Source organism: Protopterus annectens, chromosome 12.part0 (assembly GCF_019279795.1).
Source record: "Protopterus annectens isolate FY-2018-M chromosome 12.part0, PAN1.0, whole genome shotgun sequence".
Lineage (NCBI taxonomy): Eukaryota > Metazoa > Chordata > Ceratodontiformes > Protopteridae > Protopterus > Protopterus annectens.
Window position 1 is genome coordinate 798,417,524 of NC_056746.1, and position 21,312 is coordinate 798,438,835.

The following is a 21,312-nucleotide window of genomic DNA, read 5'->3' on the forward strand; positions in this document are numbered from 1 at the left end:
ATGCTTCACCGTGGGGATGGTGTTTATTTGGTGATGTGAAGTGTTGTACCTTTTGGAATTGTGGCCAAGAAGTTCAACCTTGGTCTCATCAGACCATAACACATTTTCCCACATGCTTTTGGGAGACTTGATGTATTGTTTTGCAAATTTTAGCTGGGCCTGGATGTTTTTCTCTGTAAGAAAAGGCTTCCGTCTTGCAACCCTACCCCATAGTTCAGACATATGGAGAATACGGGAGATTGTGGTCACATGTAGTACAAAACAAGTACTTGCCAGAAATTCCTGCAGCTCCGTCAGTGTTGCTGTAGGTCTCTTGGCAGCCTCCCTGACCAGTTTTTGTCTTGTCTTTTCATCAATTTTGGAGGGATGTCCAGATCCTTGCAATGTCACTGTTGTCCCATATTTTCTCTTCTTTTTGATGACTGTCTTCACTGCGTTCCATGTTGCATCCAATGCTGTGGACATTTTTTGTACCCTTCTGCTGACTGATACCTTTCAACAATGAGATCCCTTTGATGCTTTATAAGCTCTCTGTGAACCATGGCTTTTGCTGTAGCAGGCAACTGAGTAAATGTCGGGAAAATCCAACTAGAACAGCTGAACTTTATTTGGGTTAATCAGAGTCTCTTTAATTGATGGTAGGTGGGTACCCAAGAAGACTGAATGCTGTAATTAAATCAAAAGGTGCTTCAACAAAGTATTTATTTAAGGGTGTGCACATTTATACAACCAGCTTATTGTATGTTTTTTATTTTTTATATTTTTCCCCTAAAAGATTTGTTTGTTTTTCAATTGAATTGTACAGGTTATAGGTTGCATTAAAGGAGGGAAAAGTTTTGAAATTATTTATTGTGGTCTCATTTTTTATATCACAAAAACTTGGCATTTTAAGAGGGGTGTGTACACTTTTGATATCTACTGTATGTGTGTACCGCTGTTTCAATTACAGTCACTGAATGTAATCTGTGTAAGTGCTCCTGGATTAATGCTTTCATTGCAATTTACATGGCTTTCTCTCACCGTGTCCACTGCATATAGGTTATGTCCAGTTGGGCATACCTGGCTACCAAAATAAGTAAAATAATTGTAACCAATTGTTTGTGTGTGTGTGTGTGTGTGTGTGTGCGCATCTGCAAAGTTCCCACATTCAGCTGTATTTCAGTTCCTAAATGATTAAATTGCTTACTGGATGCAATATTGAATGTATGCTGTTTAATTATGACATGCAGAGTGGTTTAAAAATTTACAAGCTGAACCAAGGTAAATTACTTTTTCATCCAGTTTCACATCAAGAACACCCTTACACCTGGCTATCCACAAGGTGTAAGACAGGATTAAACCACAGTTTTGTAGATGGATACATGAGTGTCCTGCAGCTTCCATGGGCTGGCACTTACTCTCAGACCCTGTTGCATGTTCCACAAGTTATGGTAGCCCTTGAGAGGGAGTACAGCTTTGTAGCCAAGTTCAGCCAGGTAAATACAGCAGTCATGGGGAAGGAGTGGGACAGTGTGGGAGTTCTGCAGTCAGGTGTTTGGGGATTGACTCTGGGATTAAGAGTTAGGGTTATGGAATGGGTTTAGGATTAGGGTTAGAGAGGAAGAGGGGGGCCTTAGGTTTAGGAAGTGACTGGGGAACTTAGGTTCAGGCACAGACTGTGCCATTTACGTTTACACAGCAGTAAAAGAATTTAGGTTTAAGGTATGGTGTTTCTGATTGAAATTAGAGAATGACTTGGAGTTTTAGGGTTAAGGTTAGGAAGTGAGGTTTGAGGTTAAGGTTAGGAACCAGGTGGGAGTCTCACAATTAGAACCAGGTGGGAGTCTCACAATTAGAACTGGGGTTCTGGGTGGGAAATGTATTAAGTTAATAGAATTGACTAGTAGAAAGTTGGGCACTTGCTTTTTCAAGCAAGTGGCAGTGAGTCATCTGCAAGTTAATGGCACTCAAAGCACACATAGAAGGCTGAGTGAACCAACCTCATGGCTCAACGACTAAATTAATTGAAAGCAGAAGAACAAATTCAAATTACTGTACCAGAAATAATCAACCATCTTTTCAAAGATATACATTTTGGAAGTACTGCTGTACTGTTGTCTGTAGGTTAGTTCTGCTGAGTAAGCAGTTAGCACAAATTTTCATCTATCTCCCTTGGTGTTCACTACAACAAGCAACATGAATGCTCCCATCCTTTTACCCAGCACCAGTCCCACAATACAGTTCTGTCCCATTTTCCTCATCAGTGCTTGCCAGCTTTCTAGTTTTAGTGTCAAAGTTTATTTTAAAAAGGTGCCACCTTTTTTGTGCCATCTTTGGTGGAGTATGATTACCTGATGGGGCAACACAGATTTTGCCTACCTCGTCATCAACCTGTTGTCAACAGCTACTGGTTGGCTGGACTTTATGGCAGATTTCTGTATAGCCAGCCAGCTCTCAAGATCCTTAACTTAATTCTTTACCTATCTTAGTACTGTGCTGCAGATATAAACTTGTAAAGTGTGTGACTCTGGTTGTACATATAAAGATGTAAACTGTGTGACTCTCAGTGTATATATAGATATGAAGTGTGTGACTGGTTGCACATATAAAGATATGAAGTATGTGACTCTGGTTGTACATATAAAGATGTGAAGTGTGTGACTCTGGTTGTACACATAAAGATGTGAAGTGTGTGACTCTCAGTGTACATATAAAGATATGAAGTGTGTGACTCTCACTGCACATATAAAGATGTGAAGTGTGTGACTCTGGTTGTACATATAAAGATGTAAAGTGTGTGACTCTGGTTGTACATATAAAGATGTGAAGTGTGTGACTCTCATTGTACATATAAAGATATGAAGTGTGCGACTCTTGTACATATAAAGATGTTAAGTGTGTGACTCTCATTGTATATATATAAAGATATGAAGTGTGTGACTCTGGTTGTACATATAAAGTTGTAAAGTGTGTGACTCTCCTTATACATATAAAGATGTGAAGTGTATGACTCTGGTTGTACATATAAAGATGTGAAGTGTGTGACTGTAGATATAAACTTGTAAAGTGTGTGTCTCTCATTGTACATATAAAGATGTGAAGTGTGTGACTCTCATTGTACATATAAAGATGTGAAGTGTATGACTCTGGTTGTACATATAAAGATGTGAAGTGTGTGACTGTAGATATAAACTTGTAAAGTGTGTGTCTCTCATTGTACATATAAAGATGTGAAGTGTGTGACTCTCATTGTACATATAAAGATGTGGTGTGTGACTCTTGTACATCTAAATATGTAAAGTGTGTGACTCTTGTGCATATAAAGATGTAAAGTGTGTGACTCTTGTACATATAAAGATCTGAAGTGTGTGACTCTGTACATATAAAGTTGTAAAGTGTGTGTCTCTCATTGTACATATAAAGATGTGAAGTGTGAGACTTTGGTTGTACATACAAAGTTGTAAAGTTTGTAACTCTTGTACATATAAAGATGTGAAGTGTGAGACTCTCGTTGTACATCTAAAATGTAAAGTGTGTGACTCTCATTGCAAATATAAAGATGTAAAGTGCTTCTAAATGGACAGGATGGAGGTTGTCAGTTAAACTACTCAATTCATTCCTCCACACAAACATTTACTTGCATTTGTTTTCTGGGGTAGGGTGCTGATCCTCATGGACCTGTGTTGTTTCAGACTCAGCCGAGGAGCTGTATCTGGTTAAGTGAATTGCTCAGAGTCACACAGTTAGGTAATGGAGGCTGGGGGAATCAAATCTTGTACCACTGGACCACAGGAAACAGCGTAACACCTCCTCAGTCCTCTAAGCTAACTGCCAGATAAAACTGATTTTAAATTTTACTTCATCATTGACCCAAACCCATTTTAGGTTCATAGGTATATAACTAGGCTAATGACCACCAGGGCCTTTATAAGCTTAGCTGTGCAATCCAACCCAATTGTGTCCCACTGTATCATGGGCATTTATTAGGAGGGGGGTATGCTAGTTAGGAAGTTTCTAGAGGTTGTGTGGGGGGTATATCAGTTTGGTCATTACTGTCTGTCTCTGTCTACCAGAGACATGGGGGCCAGACCTGGGGTGAATTTCTGATTTCCCATCCATTGGCCTAGGTTACCCTTAAATCGGAATAGGGATGGACTCTGTTCCAGAGCATGGGAATCCTCTGAGACACATATCTGACTTGCCAACATGTGTTATTAATGCCACAAGCAAGGTTTAAATCCTTAGATCTAGTGGTTCTGATGTTGTTTGTTTTGTGGTTATACAAAAGGTCCATCAGAGTTGGATCCAAGGATGCCTTGCATGCCAGCCAAAGATCACCTCTCAGTAACATGTAGGAAACACAGGACAGAAATGGGACTTTAAGGTGATCCATATAGGTAAGGAACCTTTGTCAGCATTCCAGCTGTTTCACATGTCAGGTAAGGTACATGCCGAATGGGACATTATACACAATGATGGGTTTGATGAGGGCCAAATAAGGTGGCACTATGACTTTTTTGGCCACAGATGTCATGTCCTTACTTATACATCAGATGACACAGAATGATTTTCTTACTACCCTGGCCACATGTTGATCAGAGGCCAGATTACTGTCTATATATGTTCTCAGATCCATGACTACTGGGTCGGCTCTTAGATGGAGTAATTAGCCTGGGTGGCAGTTTTCCAAAAATGCACTATAATGCATTTCTTGGCACTGAGTTTTAATCCATGACTTTGGCACCACTCATTTGTCTGTGTTAAACACTCCTGTAAGATGTTTGTGCCATGGGGGAAATCTATGAGCATCATCTGCAAACTTGGTCAGCCAAAGGCCCTTGACATTAGCTTTTACCTCCAAGACGCAGATGCCAAATAGAAGTGGTCCCAGCACAGAGCCCTGAGATACCCCAGTGATGACTGCTCTTTTAGTGGAGGTGGGTCCTGTCTGTAAGCCAGCTGGTAATCCAGTGAGTTATGTACGGGTTTATGCCCAGTTCAGTGAGTTTGTCAACTATATCTGAGTTGGGTATTGTATTGAATACCTTAGCCAGATCCGGCTAGGTGGTATGCTTCATTTTTCCTTCATCCATTGCCTTGGTGACTTTCTCAAAGAAGTCCAACAGGTTTAGTAGGCATGACCTTCCCTTGACAAAGGCAAACTTGGTTGGGTCCAGTGTCTGAAGGTTGCTTATGTCTTTCTTGATCATTTCCATGATAATTCTTTCCATGGTTTTGCATATTACACTAGTCAGACTAATAGGTCTGTAGTTTCCAGGTTCAATTGATGGCCCACCCTTGTGAAGTGGGATAACTGTTACAGTTCTCTACTCTTGTGGTACAAAGCTTCTTTTGAGGATATAGTTAAAAAAGTGACTCAAGTGGTCCTTATAGGTTATGTTTCAACCTAATTAGGAGGCATCCTGGGATACTGTAGGGGCCCACTGAGGCTGTGTTTTTGGATTTAATAAGTGCCATCAAGATCTGCTTTCTATTAATAGTTGGGAGGTTATACTAGTATATACTTCACGGGGAAGGCAAAGGGGGAGTGTGACTGGAGTCTGAGCTGAATTTGTCAGCCAGCAATTCACTATGTTGCTTTGCTCAGTGAAAGTGGCACCATTGACCACTAGTTTGGCACAGTGGTGTGTGCTGCCTTTGAGGTTTCAGACACAGCTGTGGGAGGCCTTGTGGAGGTCTTTAGCCTGTGAAGTTATCTTGACCTTGTAATTGACCTTGTTGAGCTTAATTAGTCTTCTTATTTTCCTGTTTAGTTTAATTAGGCAGCTCCTATCATTATGGCAGTTGTTCTTCCTGATTTTAGCCATGACCTTTTTCCTTTTGTTATACCCTACTAAGGTTAGGATCCCATCAGTGTGGTTTGTTTTTGGAGTTTGTTTTGGGCCTACTTCTAGTAGGTATAGCAGCTATTATACAGCCATTTACATGGTTGTACAGGTTCTCTGTGAACAATTCCAAGTACATTACTGTGAACTCTGGGTTGGGAGGGGCATTAAAGTTTTTCAAACTATCACTTAATATGATATAGTTTGCTTTGGAATAGTTACTAACTGTTAACAGGGTTTGCTGGGGCTACCAGGTCAATTTTTATTTCAAAAGAGACAGCTTTCTGGTCTGACCTCACCAGTGAGAACATGACACTGGTGGGGGGTGGGGGTGTGTGCTGGTGGTGAAGCACCCATATTTGTGTGCACCAGGTCTAATGTTTGGACCTCTGGTGGGTGTGCACAGTATCTGGTAAAAGGAGTTTGTGCTAAAAATGTCCAGGAATCTTTGTGCCTGTCAGTATGAGGCAGTGTGTGTTTCCCAGTCTATGGGGAGGTAGTGAAAGTCTCCCATGAATAGGGTATTTGGTTTAATGGTGAGTGTCTCGAGTAGGTCTAGGCATGAGCTATGGGATTCTAGTGACATAGAGGGTGACCTGTAGCTTGCATGGATATGTTATGTGACTTTGCCTATGGTGATTTGCACATGGATAAATTCCAGGGCATAGTGCTGTTTACCTAATGTAGAGTTATGCTTGTTGTTAATATATCTTGAGACTCTCTCACCTTTTGTCCGTATCTGTGCAGTTATTATCTAAATGAGTGGAAGGCACTGAAGTCTTGCACTGCTGGAGTACTTTCTGTTGCTTTATACCATGTCTTGGTAACGGCACAGATGTCTATATTCTCCAGAGTGAGGAGGGCTTGAATGGTGTGGAAGTTTTTTGTTTAGGTTCCTAGCATTAAGAAGTAACACCTTTAGATTTCTTTGGGTTTTATTTGCTATGTTGGTAGGTTTATCAATTTGACATTGCCTAAAAAAGGCTCTAAGTGGTTGGATAAAGTTTTAGCCAATATTTGGAATCCTATGGGACAGGATCAGACCGACCTTTGCAAAATAACATGGTTTTTAATCATGTCCTCCCATGCTGACAAATATTGAATTCCCCTAGAAAGACATCAGGAACTCAGCAAATTATTGAAGTCAATCATCTTTTGCTCATACTGTGGCATCGTCCTTGGTGAAGGTAGAATGCTGCTCAATGCAAGGCACATACCTGCCTAACAGATATATTCAGACAGATCAACAATGTCTCTATATAGTCATGGGTAGTATGTCATTAAGTAGCTCTCTGCTCTCTACCTAAGGAGTTATGTTGAAAATGCTCACAAATGATAACAGAAAATCAACAGGAACATAGAAAAAAAAAACAAAACCACTTCATATCAACATCAGTAGCAACCAAGGCCATTTTTGAATAAAAGAAGCTCTGCTCATACAATAAGGCTGCTGTTATATCTTAGCCTTGAGGCATAATTTGAAAGCACAACAAATACAGTTACTGATAAATCAATGGTCATCAAAACACATAAGAAAGAATTATCACTTGTTAGAAGAAACTGCACATTCATGAAATAAAAAAAAGATTTACATATACCATACAGAGATCATATTTCTTATGGGCTAACATACCTTATGTCACTTAATTCATAGAAGACATTCCTGGCTTCATCTTTTATGTATATGGCAACACTGGGAGACTCCAACATTTTCATGGAGAGCTGCTGTGGGAAAGCACTTACAAACAGAGCACGGATTGTGTCCGTACTTGTAATTTCATTCGGCATCTTAATCTGCTTTGTGTCATCCCCATACTGAAGGTACAACACACCTAGAGACAACAGAACAGATGCATTAATGTTATGCAGAAAGGACAATGAGCTGGAAACAGAATGATTACAATATTTTCTTTAGAAAACAGTTACATGTTACTTGTTAGTAAAACAATAAGATACAGTCAATCCGAAAACAGAATAAATGCATGGCCCAATATACTGCGCCATCTTTGCACAATATAAGCATAGCACATGGTTCCATGGAAAGTTCTGTGTTTTCTATAAATTACTTCTTGTTTTTGACAGATTTTCTTTGTAAAAATGTAATTTTAATTATTTTAATTTATGTACAAAATAATTTGTATGATCTTAAAAGTCAAAGAAGCTCACAACCAGCATTCCAAGGCTGGCTACAGTTTTAACAGCCTAATCTGAAACTTGGCTCATTTTAATTAAATTTGTTCAGTTTTAGCTGTGCAAAAAGGCATTTCACAACTGTTTAAACGTGCAAAAGATGAAGCAAAGTGAAATACCCATGGTTTTATGTGAAATCTGAAGTATCCACACTGATTTGCTATAAAAAGCCATGCAGCACATAGTTGTGTGTCATGTGACTAGTAGTGCAACCTTTTTGTTTGCCAAATTAAGGGACAGCAGGATAACAATAAACATTGTACATTTCTCCAGAGAGTTTACTCCACAGCAATACATGACATAATAGGCTCCAGTCTAGATGCAAGCAGATAATTAAACATTACTTCATTTTATTGCATTTCTGCCAGTTCTACTGTAGATTAAAAGGAATGCACATATAAACCAAAATATATCAGCTATAGCTTAGAATATTCAAAATCAGTTTACTTGTATTGTATATTGCCGTATCCTTCCTTTCAGACTTTAAATATGCAGATTCAGTGGAACATCATTCTACACATCTTATTTTTAATTTTAACTTTAATTTTCATCTTTGTTCAATAAGAATTTACATACTGAAAGGGTGCAATAAATATAATTTTCCAATCCATTCAAATGTATACAATCTTTGCTCCTCTTTTTCGAGTGTATACAATTTTATTTATTCACTTATTCATGAGGAAGGAATAGATGACCCCAATGGTTTATCACTTTGTTAGTCTAGTTCATTAACAGTGATGTAGTTCTCTGATATGGCACTCTTTTTATATTTAGGGTGTAAATCTCTAATAAATATGCACTTCTGCAAAGTAGATTAAAATTTCCACCTCTCATGAAAGCTCAGTCCAATATCCAAATCTCCTGTGGAGCAGGAAAGCTTTGTGACATTGTGCCCCATTCTGTTCACTGTGGTCTTGTTTTTGTATTCCTTTGTTTTAGTGTTCATGTACTATTCCCCTTCCCCCAATCACATTACTGACTGCAGGACTGCCCAACACTGCAGGCACTGGGCCCTTTACTTCTTGTAATTAAACTGCCTGCTTTTGCGGTAGTGTACAGGGAGTAAAACTAGGAGATACCTATAAGCTCTGTCCTGGACTAGATTTCTTCAGCCTTTACTCTTTGATTTTAAGTCACTCATCCAGGCCACACTTTCCTGTTTGCCTCTGAAATTATGTATAGTTATCACTTACTTAGCTGAAGTACTTGGGGAAGAAACTTAATATGGTTACAAATCTCTTTACGGCTGTACTAACTGAAAATTGGAAGATGGTTTTAGTAATTCCACTGTACAAGGACAGGGTAGAAAGGAGTTGGGCAATTATAGGCCAGTCAGTCTCAGTAATGTCCCAGGAAAAGTGATCAAAATCACTCTGTTGACATACTGGCTGGGTCCGTCGACAGCAGTGGTCTGAATGATCATGAACAGGACAGCATCAAGCAACAAAATACCCTGCCTGTCCCGTGCACTGCACATCTGACTGGGATATACAGCTGATGCAAACAGCAGCATCTCAAGTGCATGTGTTGTACCTGCTTTTAGCAATGCCTTTGACACTGTACCACACAGGATACTGCTGGAGAAGTTAGACGTTGTAATGGCATCCATGTTAGAAAGATTAAAAGAGCACTGCTTCACAGACAAAATACAGAGGGTAGTAGTTGAAAGCTTGTCTAACCAGTATCACAAGACTTACATTAGGAATGGCCCTGTTTAGCAAATACAACAGCAGAGTGTAGAATAAGGTTTGATAACACAAAGAGTGTTGGAGAAAGTCAAGCACTTTTTTATGGAGCTGCTGTATTGCATTGGAGGAGGATGGAGGGAACAATGAGAATGAACTAATTCTGGACTAATCGACAGCCACAGGCTCAGACCGCAGTGTAAATGGACTGTAGTGAAAGCCATTAATGTGGGTAATTTTTCCAGTGTAAGGGATGCTATTGATGCCATATTTGGAATACTGTACACAATTATGGATGACATAGACATAGGTAACAAACTAGCAGAATATGTGCAGAGGAGGTTAATAAGACAGTAAGTGCTTGAACATGAGAAAAAGTTACAGGGAATGCATATGAATATCCTGAATAAAAAAAGAGAGTGGGGACAGCAGCACTGTACTGTCAGATGTCAACTGGGAGGATTGGGTTGAAAAAAAATAAAGTAACTGAGTTTGCAAAGGAAGTAAGTGGGGAACTGAAGCTTTAATTTAGACTTGTGAAAATGCCTGCTGGAATACAAGTTGCAGTGGCACACAAGAAATTAATTCAAGAGGCTATCTAGTGGTCAGATTGAGTAGCTTTTCAGAAAAGCTCAGTCACACAAAGGTGTAAATTCACACTTATCAAAAAGTTTCATAAATACTAGGAGGTTTTGCGACCACAGATATAACTATATTATGTAAGAGGGAGCAGGGGCAGACTGCAATGGAGGTGCCCCTGAAACAAAGAAACTTTTATATAACTGTTGATTGAATGATTATGTAATTTTACTGAATAGGGAGCTGAATGAATGACTTGCATTTTTTAACAGAAACTTTTGTAGCTGGAAAACTAGAGAAGGTGGAAATCATAATCAGCTGCTGTACATACAGAATGCCTACAAAACCAGGATGCACACTGTGTCTTCCATGTATGTTCATTATGGCTGCATGCAGTTTTCAAAACCTTGAGCAACCATAGAATTATTTTCCATGTCATAGTCTCCTTAATTTTCATTGTCATTTCAACCTGCATGCAAAGATTCTAATGAAGTCAGAATATCAGAAGAGATAAAATTAAAGATAATGATACAAACAAAAGTGCAAGACAATCCATATTTAATAGGGTTTTGGACACATTCAGAGGTGCAAGACACTAAATAAACCCAAAGGACAAGCCTGCAGAAATGTTTAAAGTATTCAACAATGAAAGGTGGGAATACATTCTTGTTAAGCTGCAACACCTAATAATTGATTTTTATATCATTGTTTGGTAGAACTTTCCCTGTAACAAACATCTATGGAAGAAAGAGGCAAGCAAACAAGAAAGGAATAATGCAAGTCTTACTGGGCGTGACACCCCTGCACTGGCCCAGTAATCAAGGAGCCTCAATCCTTACCACTGGCAACAGTGAGGGATGTACACAATAGGAGGATGACAAGTACAAACACAGTAAAATACAGTTTCTCTTAAGAGCACACAGAGATCACAGCCAGACTAGGGCTGGTTTCTCCTTCTTTCTCCACATCCCCAATAAGACTCCCCACTAGCACAGTTACAGAGTCAAGTCCTTAACCAGGGTTCCAAGCCAAGTCCTCCCAACACTTTCTCTCTCCAACCAATGCTTCATGTCCCTGCCCAAGTAGCTGACTGACACACACACACACACACACACACACACACACACACACACACACACACACACACACACACACACACACACACACACACACTTTGAGATTTGATTTATACACAAACACACCTGGGAAAGGCTGGCACAAGCTTACTAGCTATGCCCCCTTCTGCCCAGACCATAAGGTAGTTATCAGTGCCAACAGAACCCCTTATCAGCTACTTTAAGGACCTTCCCAAAGGGTGACCAATCCTACTGTGTAATGTTACTATCATCCAAATGGTAAGTGTGACCAAGACTTGCAAGGCTATTTAGGAGTGGCCTGTACAGTGTCACCAAATACATATGCAAGTACTCTAAGAGCTTAAATATGTCTCACAAATATCAGCCACAAAGATAGGTTTAACTACTGTTAATAATAAATAATAAAAGAACAAGACAATAGTCAATCAACGTGGTAACTATAGAGTTCAGAATCACAGGAAATATTTTCAAACAACATTGTAAGACAGTCTCAAATAAATACAGAAAACATCTAAACTAATCTTTACTATATTTCTATCTATATCTAAGGGAGATACTATGCCATAAGTCTTACTTACAGACAAAACACAGGCAGAAGTGCTGATGATGGATGTTTCCAGGTCGAAGACAAAATACAAAATGTCCAGTCTCTCTCTCTCTCTCTCTCTCTCTCTCTGAGAGAGTTCTTAAATTAATATCTGACATTGCTGCCGAGTCAGCTTGGATGACATCACTCTTTGCCACCTGCCTTCAGTTCCCAGGCTAACAGATACTAACAGAATTTTAAAATCTCTGTATGAGAAGTACATAACTCTCAGAAGTTTGCTGAACTTGGAAGCCGTAAAACAATAAAACGCTTTCACATTTGAAACCTAGTAATTATTTTTGTTTCAAGACAATAGAAAAACCTTTACCTCTAGACATTGCATCTGCTTCACTGAAACTAAGAAATAACACAATCTTAACACAATTTCAACTTATTTTCTTGATGTTTTGCAAGTTAACTCTGTATGTTCCAGCTTCTACTATTAAAACATACATTTGCACAGGTATATAGCTTATATACATTTCTGTTGTTTTCCAGTAGGGTACACTGTGGACACATCCTTGAAGCTCAGTACTGTACAAACCCTGCTCAACACACACTTCTGCACCAGTAGTTTAATATACACATAACAAATAGTTCTCTTACATTTGTAAGTCAAGCATATGAATCATATTCATATTCACAAATGACATGATTATTTACAAAATTCCAGACAGCTGGGCTGGCAGTGTCACACTGGGATTTTTGGAGACTTCAGGATCCTCTAGTACAGATATGTTCACACATGTACTTAAACATATAAGCACCCACGTATGGTACCCACACATGCACACATATATATGTGTGTGTGTGTGTGTGTGTGTGTGTGTGTGTGTGTGTGTGTGGGGGGACAAATGTTTTTTACAGGTCAGTGGAACAACGATGGGGACTACGTTTGCCCCCATCTATGCTGATTTGTATATGGGTTACTTAGAGTTTATTTTGATTTATGATGAAGGTGATCCTTTTTCTGGTGAGTTAATCATGTGGAGACGGTACTTCGATAATTGTTGGGGTACCTGGTTAGGAACCATGGACCGATGGAAACAATTCGTATCCTATCTTAATGCTAATAAGTTTGGTATTCATTTTACCGACAGGATAGAATTGTTTACCATTGATTATTTGGATGTTAGTGTCACAAAAGCTCTTGATGGTACTATTGTCACAAGCCTGTATAGAAAGCCTTTTTCTAAAAATGCATTTTTGGAAGCTTCCAGTTGTCACCCTAGATTTATGGTTGACAATATACCTAAAGCTCAGTTCCAGAAAATAAGAATGATATGTAGCAATGATATGGATTTTAAAAGGGAAGCAGTGCAGTTATCAAAAAGATTTATTGAGAGGGGCTACAATGAAAGAAATACTAAAAATGTTAGTGAAAAGGCTATTATTTACAATGTTGTTGTCTTTCGTCTTTTCCCGGTTAGGGGTTGCCACAGTGGAACTCCGGTCCGTTAATGATTGGCAGTAGATTTTCACGAATGCCAAGGTGCCAGCTCGACATTCAACCTTGAACAAAGGCACGCCCATTTACGCATGTCTTTCGAACGCCCACCCAACCATGGGGAGGACATGCAGACTCCACACAGAAGGCAATAGGGATGAATATTTATCTAGTAAAAAATCTGAAGTTAAGAAACATGATTCAGGCATTAGATTGACAACAACTTTTGGAACAAATACTTTTATGTTTAAAAGGATAGTAAATAAACATTGGAATATCTTAAAAGATGATGTTTTTTTTGGCCAGTTTTTGGATGACCATTGTTCCCTTGGTTATCGTAGGGGAAAATATGGGGGAAATGTTTTCTTGGTATAAACATGACATTTCTGATAAAATCAAAGAGAGGGATAGTTTGCCTAAGGGCAGCTCTAGTTGCAAGTCACTGTGTTTATTGTAAAAGGGTTTCCATTACTAAGTCCTTTACATCAGTTAATACTCCTAGGGTCTTTGAAATTCGTACTTTGATAACATGTAGCACTAAATGGGTGGTTTACATGGCTATATGCCAGTGCGGAGCATTTTATATAGGCCAAACCTCTAGATCTTTCAAGACTAGAATAGCTTTACATCTTAGTGACATTAATTGTAACAGACAGAGGAGTACATTGTTCAAACATGTTTTGGTTCATCAGTCTGCACATTTAGTTTTTTTGGGGATTGATGCAGTTTCCGGTAGGGGTATGAGTGACAGTAAAAGGCATATGTTATTAGATAAAAAGGAGAGATTGTGGATTATTAACTTAGGGGCTTTATATAAGCCTGGGTTAAATGAACACTGGTAGATGAATATTCTCAAAGTGTTACAAGTAAATTGTTTGAAAATGCCTTGTGGTCATGTTTACATTCATAATTTGTAAGACACTGTTGCTTTAAGCCACTGACTTTTAAAGGTTGGAGTGTGTGATGGAGAATGTACTACACTGAGGATGCCAGGGGGCGAAACCAGTCTGTTTTTTGATGCTGCTATCACTGTTCATATGAACGTATAATAAAGAAGAGAATTTCTTCTTTTTTGCTATTATTTGCCTCCTGCTTACTTTTTATTTTTTATGTGCTTTATTGAGTGCTGGATCATTGGAGTGGCTTAAATGTGTTGGTATGGTCTGTACACCGAGCTGGCTACGTGCACTTCGTTTTTGGTGTTGTTTATATATATATATATATATATATATATATATATATATATATATACACATAAACCTGCACTTTTCATTTTTTTGCATTGCCCCAGCACAGAAACAATAAAGCAAAGACTACACTGTTACAAAGGTTTAGATTTATTTTAAAATTGTCCAACTGGTGTTTAGAGAACTTAGGTGAAGCTCCTGGATTACTTATATGCATACATAAAAACATATATGCATATACATCTAGCTAGCTAGCCAGTAGCTGGCTAGCTTCATACTTGCTGTTATACATTTACGTCTGAACGGATAATTGTGTCTTGATTTCTAAAAGATAGGAAATTATTTCAGGCAACTATAACACTGTAAGTGTGCGCATGCGTGTGTGTGTTTGTATGCACATGAGTATGCATATCAACGTCTCAGCATGTGTGGGATCTGTTAGGTTGCTGACTATGAAAGTAATGTTACATGAAGAAGGCACCAGAGTCACAAAATTGTCTGTATTAAGCCTACAGTGTTTGTGCCGCTGCATACTGCCGGGAAAAGTTATTTAATAGGTTGGTATTTTGATACCAGGCAAGCAGTTATTATGGCCATTAACAGACTAACCCAAAAGACCCCTAAATTACTTTGTAATACATTAGTACTTGCCCCCTTTGTCTACAAGGGCTACATGGGATAACCCAGGGAAGTATTTATGACTGCAGATCCAACTCTCGAGATCATCTTTGAAAGCAGACAGAGTACTGCTGTGTTTGACATGTAGGGAGAGAATGTCACACAGGCATGGAATGAATTAGGTCAGGTACCTATCCGTCTTAAGCCTTATTTATTTGTTTATGCAGGTTAAGATTATTGGCAGGAGTATTTGAAGAGCTGTTGTTTTTTGTTGTTGTTGTTGTTGTTTTTGGATGTGCAGGAGGGCAAATAGGGCAGGGCTTTTCTTAGCTCAAAAAGCAATGCAAAGTTCACTGTGAATGAATTGATAGTGGTGGGAAACATAGAGACTTCACTCCAGTGATCTTTTAAGCTAAGAATCTCTGAGGCCTCTCAAGTTGAGCAATCTGCTTAGAAAGGTATATGCGAAAAGAAGCATAATATTCAGTGATGAAGGATAAGCTTAGGGGAAATAAAACTTCTGTAACTCTAGAGAAGATGTCTTTGGAAATAAGTTGAGCCAGCTAAAAGGATTTCCAAACCATTGTGGAGGCACGATGTTCACTTGATAGTGAGTTGTCAACACAGGTGCCCAAATCCATGATGCCAGAGTCAGTTTAGAGGGGTTAGTTGCTTACTTGATAGGAGGTGTAAACATTTTTGTTTACCAAGTACTGCCAATCTACATTCCTTAGCATTTAGCTTAAGATCATTGTTATAAAGTTTGGTAATATTACCAATAATACCTACAAGGGGGAATTGTACCAAAGGCTTTGGCAAAGTGCAGATAAACAGTGTGACTGGGGTTACCATTACCCATGACCTCACTGACTGTACATTTACAAGGTTAAGAATATGGGACTTGCATTTGACAAAACCATTTTGGCTTTGGTCAAGGCAAGGAAAACATCTATACCTGTATTAACTTATCAATGCCTAACAGTAGTCAGTTAATTAAGTGTGACATTTCTGCCCAGAGGAAGAAACAAGAAAAACAGCTTTCTGGATGTCTTGTTCAGAAGAAGCCATTTTCTCACATTTAATGAGCTTAGTCCCAGGAATTTAGACTGCAAATTCAGTATCACAATTAAGTTGCAGTGAACATCACAGTGTGGTTTGCCTTTCTAGTTCTATCAGTCTGAATGGGAAAAGGTAGCCCACATGGCTAGCAGTGCAAGCATGACTAGTATTACATGAGTATCTCTTGTCAGGCAAGGCGGCATCACAGACAATCTCTCTACTCAGTGCTGTTACCATGAGGCACATTCATTACAAATAAGTGTCTAATTTCTCAACAACTTTCCATCCTCAGTAAGAACAGGTCATCTTTTTGCTCACACTTATTCGCAATCACAGTTGCTGGTTACTTCTCTGACAGGCCATGTTACTTTCACATGCTGTCCACCTGTTTTAAACAAGACAGGCATCTTACTTTCTGATCACAGCAATATTTTTGTGTAGATTATTTTCAACTTTTTTGTGTATGAATCAGAATTTCAGGGATGAGTAAGAAAGTAGATGTGGATATTGTACTCATCAGTAACTAACCTGGGGAAACACAAAGACCTTTTAGTGAAACACTGTTATATTCAATAGAGCTAAGTTCATGTTACATAACAGTTATTTTCAGCAAACTGTAATTTCTTCAAGAGGTGCACTGTCCTCTTAAACTGACCATTACACACTGGGTAGTTCAGACTAGAAGTCATATGTTAAAACTTCCATCCCTCCAAAACCATTGTTGCTTATTGTGGACCATTTTCAAATATTTTCATGCGTACCTCTCAACCGTTAGTGTAACACATCTGGACAAAGCCTAAAATGATGGGGGGGGGGGGGGGGGCAAAGGCCATAAAATAAGGACAGATTTTAAATATTGCTCTTATAAACTTGGAAAGTTGCTAGAGTAACAGGATTGCATTTTCGGAAGGATATGAAGTCTGAAACTCAAATACTTGTTGTAACTGCTAACTTAGCCTCAGGAAATGTTGCATAACAGTCAACACAGATCAAATACACACAAGTATTGATGCTGAAACAAAATATATTCCCAGTTTCTGGATCTGAATAACCAAATCTTTAATCTATAATTCATCACAGCTAGCAAATGTTCACTATAAGCTGCTATATGACGATCTTGTCAAGATCTTGCTGACTGGTACAAGTCTTGAAAGGAATTTAGTTCCTCCAATCACAATGATAAATAAAATCTTATAATTTCAGGAATAACGCAACTTGTCATTACTGTCTATCAGTCTGGAACAATCTGCTATGTGATAAAAGAAATTTAAACTCATTGGCAACATTCAAAGCAATCCTTAAGTCATTTCTCCTGAAGTGTTTCCTTTGATCCTTTAGTGCAAAGTTGCATTGCTGGTACACTATTCAGTGAAAAATAATAAACACATTTATTCTAAATAGATGTTTATAGTGAATTTTTGAATCCAATGTCCTTCATCAGTTTGAGTAAAAAGATTAAACCTGAGGCACTGGGAACTAATGTCAGGTGGCATGATGCCAGGGTAATCCTATGGGCTAGGCTTGTAAAGGCTCCAGGGCCATTAGCCTAGTAAACACCTATGAACCTATGTGCGCGCACACATATATTAATCTATAAATATATACATATACAGACATATATGGGAAGTATTACTTACATTGACTGTCGTTATAGCTGACAGCTGTTTTGTTGGCACAAACTGGTCAAACACTTTGATTGACAATTATATGACAGCACTATAATACTGCGGCGCTGGTTAGCAAATATGCCCTTTTCTTGGTACTATGCGATCTCAGAGTTGGAATATATAATTAGCAAGGAGTGTGGGCACCCCCCACATGGGGGGGTGCAGAGGAGCATGCCCCCCTACAAACAAACATTGTTTTGTAAACACAGGGCAAGTCACAGTTAGTATAAATGGGCTGCTGAATATAAGTAAAAAAGCAATTTCCACAACAGCATCCAACAGATCCACCAATGGCAAGGTAACAGTATAAAATTACAATAGTTTATTAGGTTATCGCTTTCGTAGTCTGGAAACACCACTTCATCAGACCTAAAATACATCTCAAAACTCCTTCAATAAATAGCAATGCTCAGTAATTAGCACCAATCAAAAATCAGTCATTATTAAGCACAATTCCTAAAAGGTATAGTACATTTAAAAGCACATATTCAAAAAACAAAACATCATAGCAAACAGTTACATAAATAAATCACTGTGCGTCAACCAAGCATAGACAGAAAAATATATAAATATCTAGACATTCATATATAACATGTACTTCAAAAAATAAAATATGTAGTACATACAATTCTACTTAATTTAGTTATCTAAATAATGATCTACTCTTTAAAAAGGTCACAGCCCATTTATACTAGCTGTGACTTGCTCTGTGTTTGGATTCTTGATTTTTCTCTGGTTGTTGCTGGTAACAATGGCGGAAGGTAACTTAGTTAAGACACCTAATGTTATACCCATGGATGGTAATGAATTGGACTATAACCCACATGTTTCTAACAGAACCAATGGCAATTTTTCGACAAAAATAATGGGAGTTTGTGAAGAGAAAGCCTAACCCTTTACTGGGTAATATGTTTACTGAGAGAGAGAGGGAGACAATGAATATAGCAGCATTGACTTTACATCTTTCTTGAGAGATGTACATAAACTTGAAGACCTTTTGTATACAATTAAAAGGATACAAGCACAACATTTTCACTTTGAAGCTTGCCTTAAGAACAAAGTGATTCCACATGGTTTAAGAATACTTAAAATGCCCACCCAAGGCGTACAGCATTTGGAACTTTTGTATAAATGGCAACAGCTGAACTTGGAGGTAAGCTTTAACTACATTTGCTAATAGAGTTCAGTGACAAAGAAGAAATAGAGATAATGGAAAAGTTCATATCTCAGAAAAATATATTATTCCAGACATATGCATGTAAACTTGTTGAAGAGAAAATGAATAATATATTGGATTCGCTCAAACTTTTTGAAAATAGACTGCTCAGACAAAAATTGAGCAAATTGCAGAGGGACATGAATGATTTTAAGGTGGGTCATGTATTTGTAAGGCTGAAAATGCAAACGCATACATCTAGTAACAACAATATCACCTTAAAATAATGAAATGGTATGAGCGATGTGAATGGTGAATCTTCAGCTGCTGCTTCCACCAATGATGACACACACGTTGAAGAATGCCTGGGAGCTAAGCGGAAAGCTAATGGTTCTCCACTCGTGGAGGATACTAATGGCATCCAGAACAGCAGAAAAAAGAGTTTTACAGGATCTACAACACAAGTAAAGGGCACTGAGCACTTTAATAGGTGAATGATAATGTATCCACAGCTGCAAATGATTTTACACAGTCACACGAAGATTCGTTTTTTCTCTCACTTCCTATTCGATTAGACCCATTGGAACTGATAGATGGGGACTACAGAGTGTACAACAAGGGTCGGATAAGGAGGAAACATTCTCAGGACACCCCAGTCAGTGTGTGGCAAGGCTGGAAGACAGGTCTGAAGAATCCCTGATTTGGAACATTTCGTCAAGGGTACTGAATACAGCAGAAATGAAACTATTGAACAAGGGACTTTCTTTCATACTTGCAAAGAGGACTGAGGTAACAGAGACTATACTTAACCTAAAAATGTTTAATAGAAAGATATTACTAAAATTGATGTTTAAGAATGAGAATGACAGTAATATGAATTGCTATAGAAAACCTAGCACTTTTATTCCACAAGGTCACCCTATTATGGATACTTTTTTACATCTGTGTGAGAATGAATTTTTTGAAAGAATGTGAAAAAAAGAAAAAAGATAATTTTAATAGTATGAGTAAAGCTGAGTATGATGCTTTGAAACAACTCCAGCCTGATAGGAATATTGTGATTAAGCCCGCTGATAAAGGCGGACCCACTGTGATTATGAATTGTGAATATTATAATGCTACTATGTTTGATATGCTTAGTGATGAAAGCACTTACAGACCTATTAGCCGTATAGAAATGAGAGATTTGGTATTGAATTTAGAACTTGTTTTATATGATCTGTTTCTTAAAAATGCTATTGATTTGAATTTATATAATTATTTTAGAGTGCCTAAATCCCTTATACCCATTATACACGGTCTACCTAATCCAGACACCCCCTCACTTTGTCCAATAGTTTCTGGAAGTAATTGGGTTACTGAACCCCTATCTCTTTTTATTGAAAATAATTTAAGACCTATTGTAGAAAAAAATGTGTATATTTTAAGAGATTCAAAACAATTTTTACAAGATTTGTTTACTTTTTTAAAAGATGTTGAGGTCCAGGTTCAATCATACTAGTCACCTTAGATGTACGTTCCCTTTTTACATGCATACGTAATGACTCTGGTGTAGAAATGTTGAGGGATTATCTTATCCTTGATGGGACTTATGACAGTGTACATATTGACCTTTTATGCCAGCTAATGGCCTTAGTCCTGCACAATAATGTTATGATGTTTGAACACAAAATATATTTGCAGATGGAAGGTGTGGCCATGGGCACTTCAAGTGCCAACAGTTATGCCATACTTGTCATGGCTAACTGGAAGAACAAATATATTTTACCAGCTGATAGATGGGAGCAGATCATCTTTTATAGATGTTTTGCTGATGATCTGTTTCTTTTGTGGAGGGGTAGTATTAATGATTTAGAAGCTTTTTGTGAAGAGATCAATAATACTTCCTCCTTTCTTAGATTTGAAGCAAACTATTCATGCTTTGAAATTAATTTCCTTGACATCTGTATTTATTGGAATAATGAAGGCTATCTGTCCACTAGAATGTATAGGAAGGAATGCCATAGGCATCATCTCTTACACAGGTTCATAGATTCATAGGTAGGTACTAGGCTATCGGCCCTGGGGCCTATACAAGCCCAGCCAAAAAGGTGCCCTGGATTTTGCCACCCAAGAAAATGATTTTCCTGTGCCACTGTCGTGCAGAGCCACAGACGTGATACCTGGGGTGAATTTCCTATCTCCCATCCAATCATCAAGATTTTTCTTGAAGAGTG

At 38.3% G+C, this 21,312-nt stretch overlaps 1 protein-coding gene across 7 annotated transcripts in view; it reads right to left on the reverse strand.

Annotated features, from left to right (window-relative positions):
- The window catches only part of KIAA1217 (KIAA1217 ortholog), a 2,251,763-nt gene that overhangs the window by 680,976 nt on the left and 1,549,475 nt on the right, over window positions 1–21,312 (reverse strand). For all 7 annotated transcript variants that reach the window (XM_044089846.1, XM_044089843.1, XM_044089841.1 and 4 more), the window contains one exon: window positions 7,459–7,657. In XM_044089846.1, coding sequence (XP_043945781.1) covers window positions 7,459–7,657 — 199 coding nt within the window. The remainder of the gene's footprint in view (window positions 1–7,458; window positions 7,658–21,312) is intronic.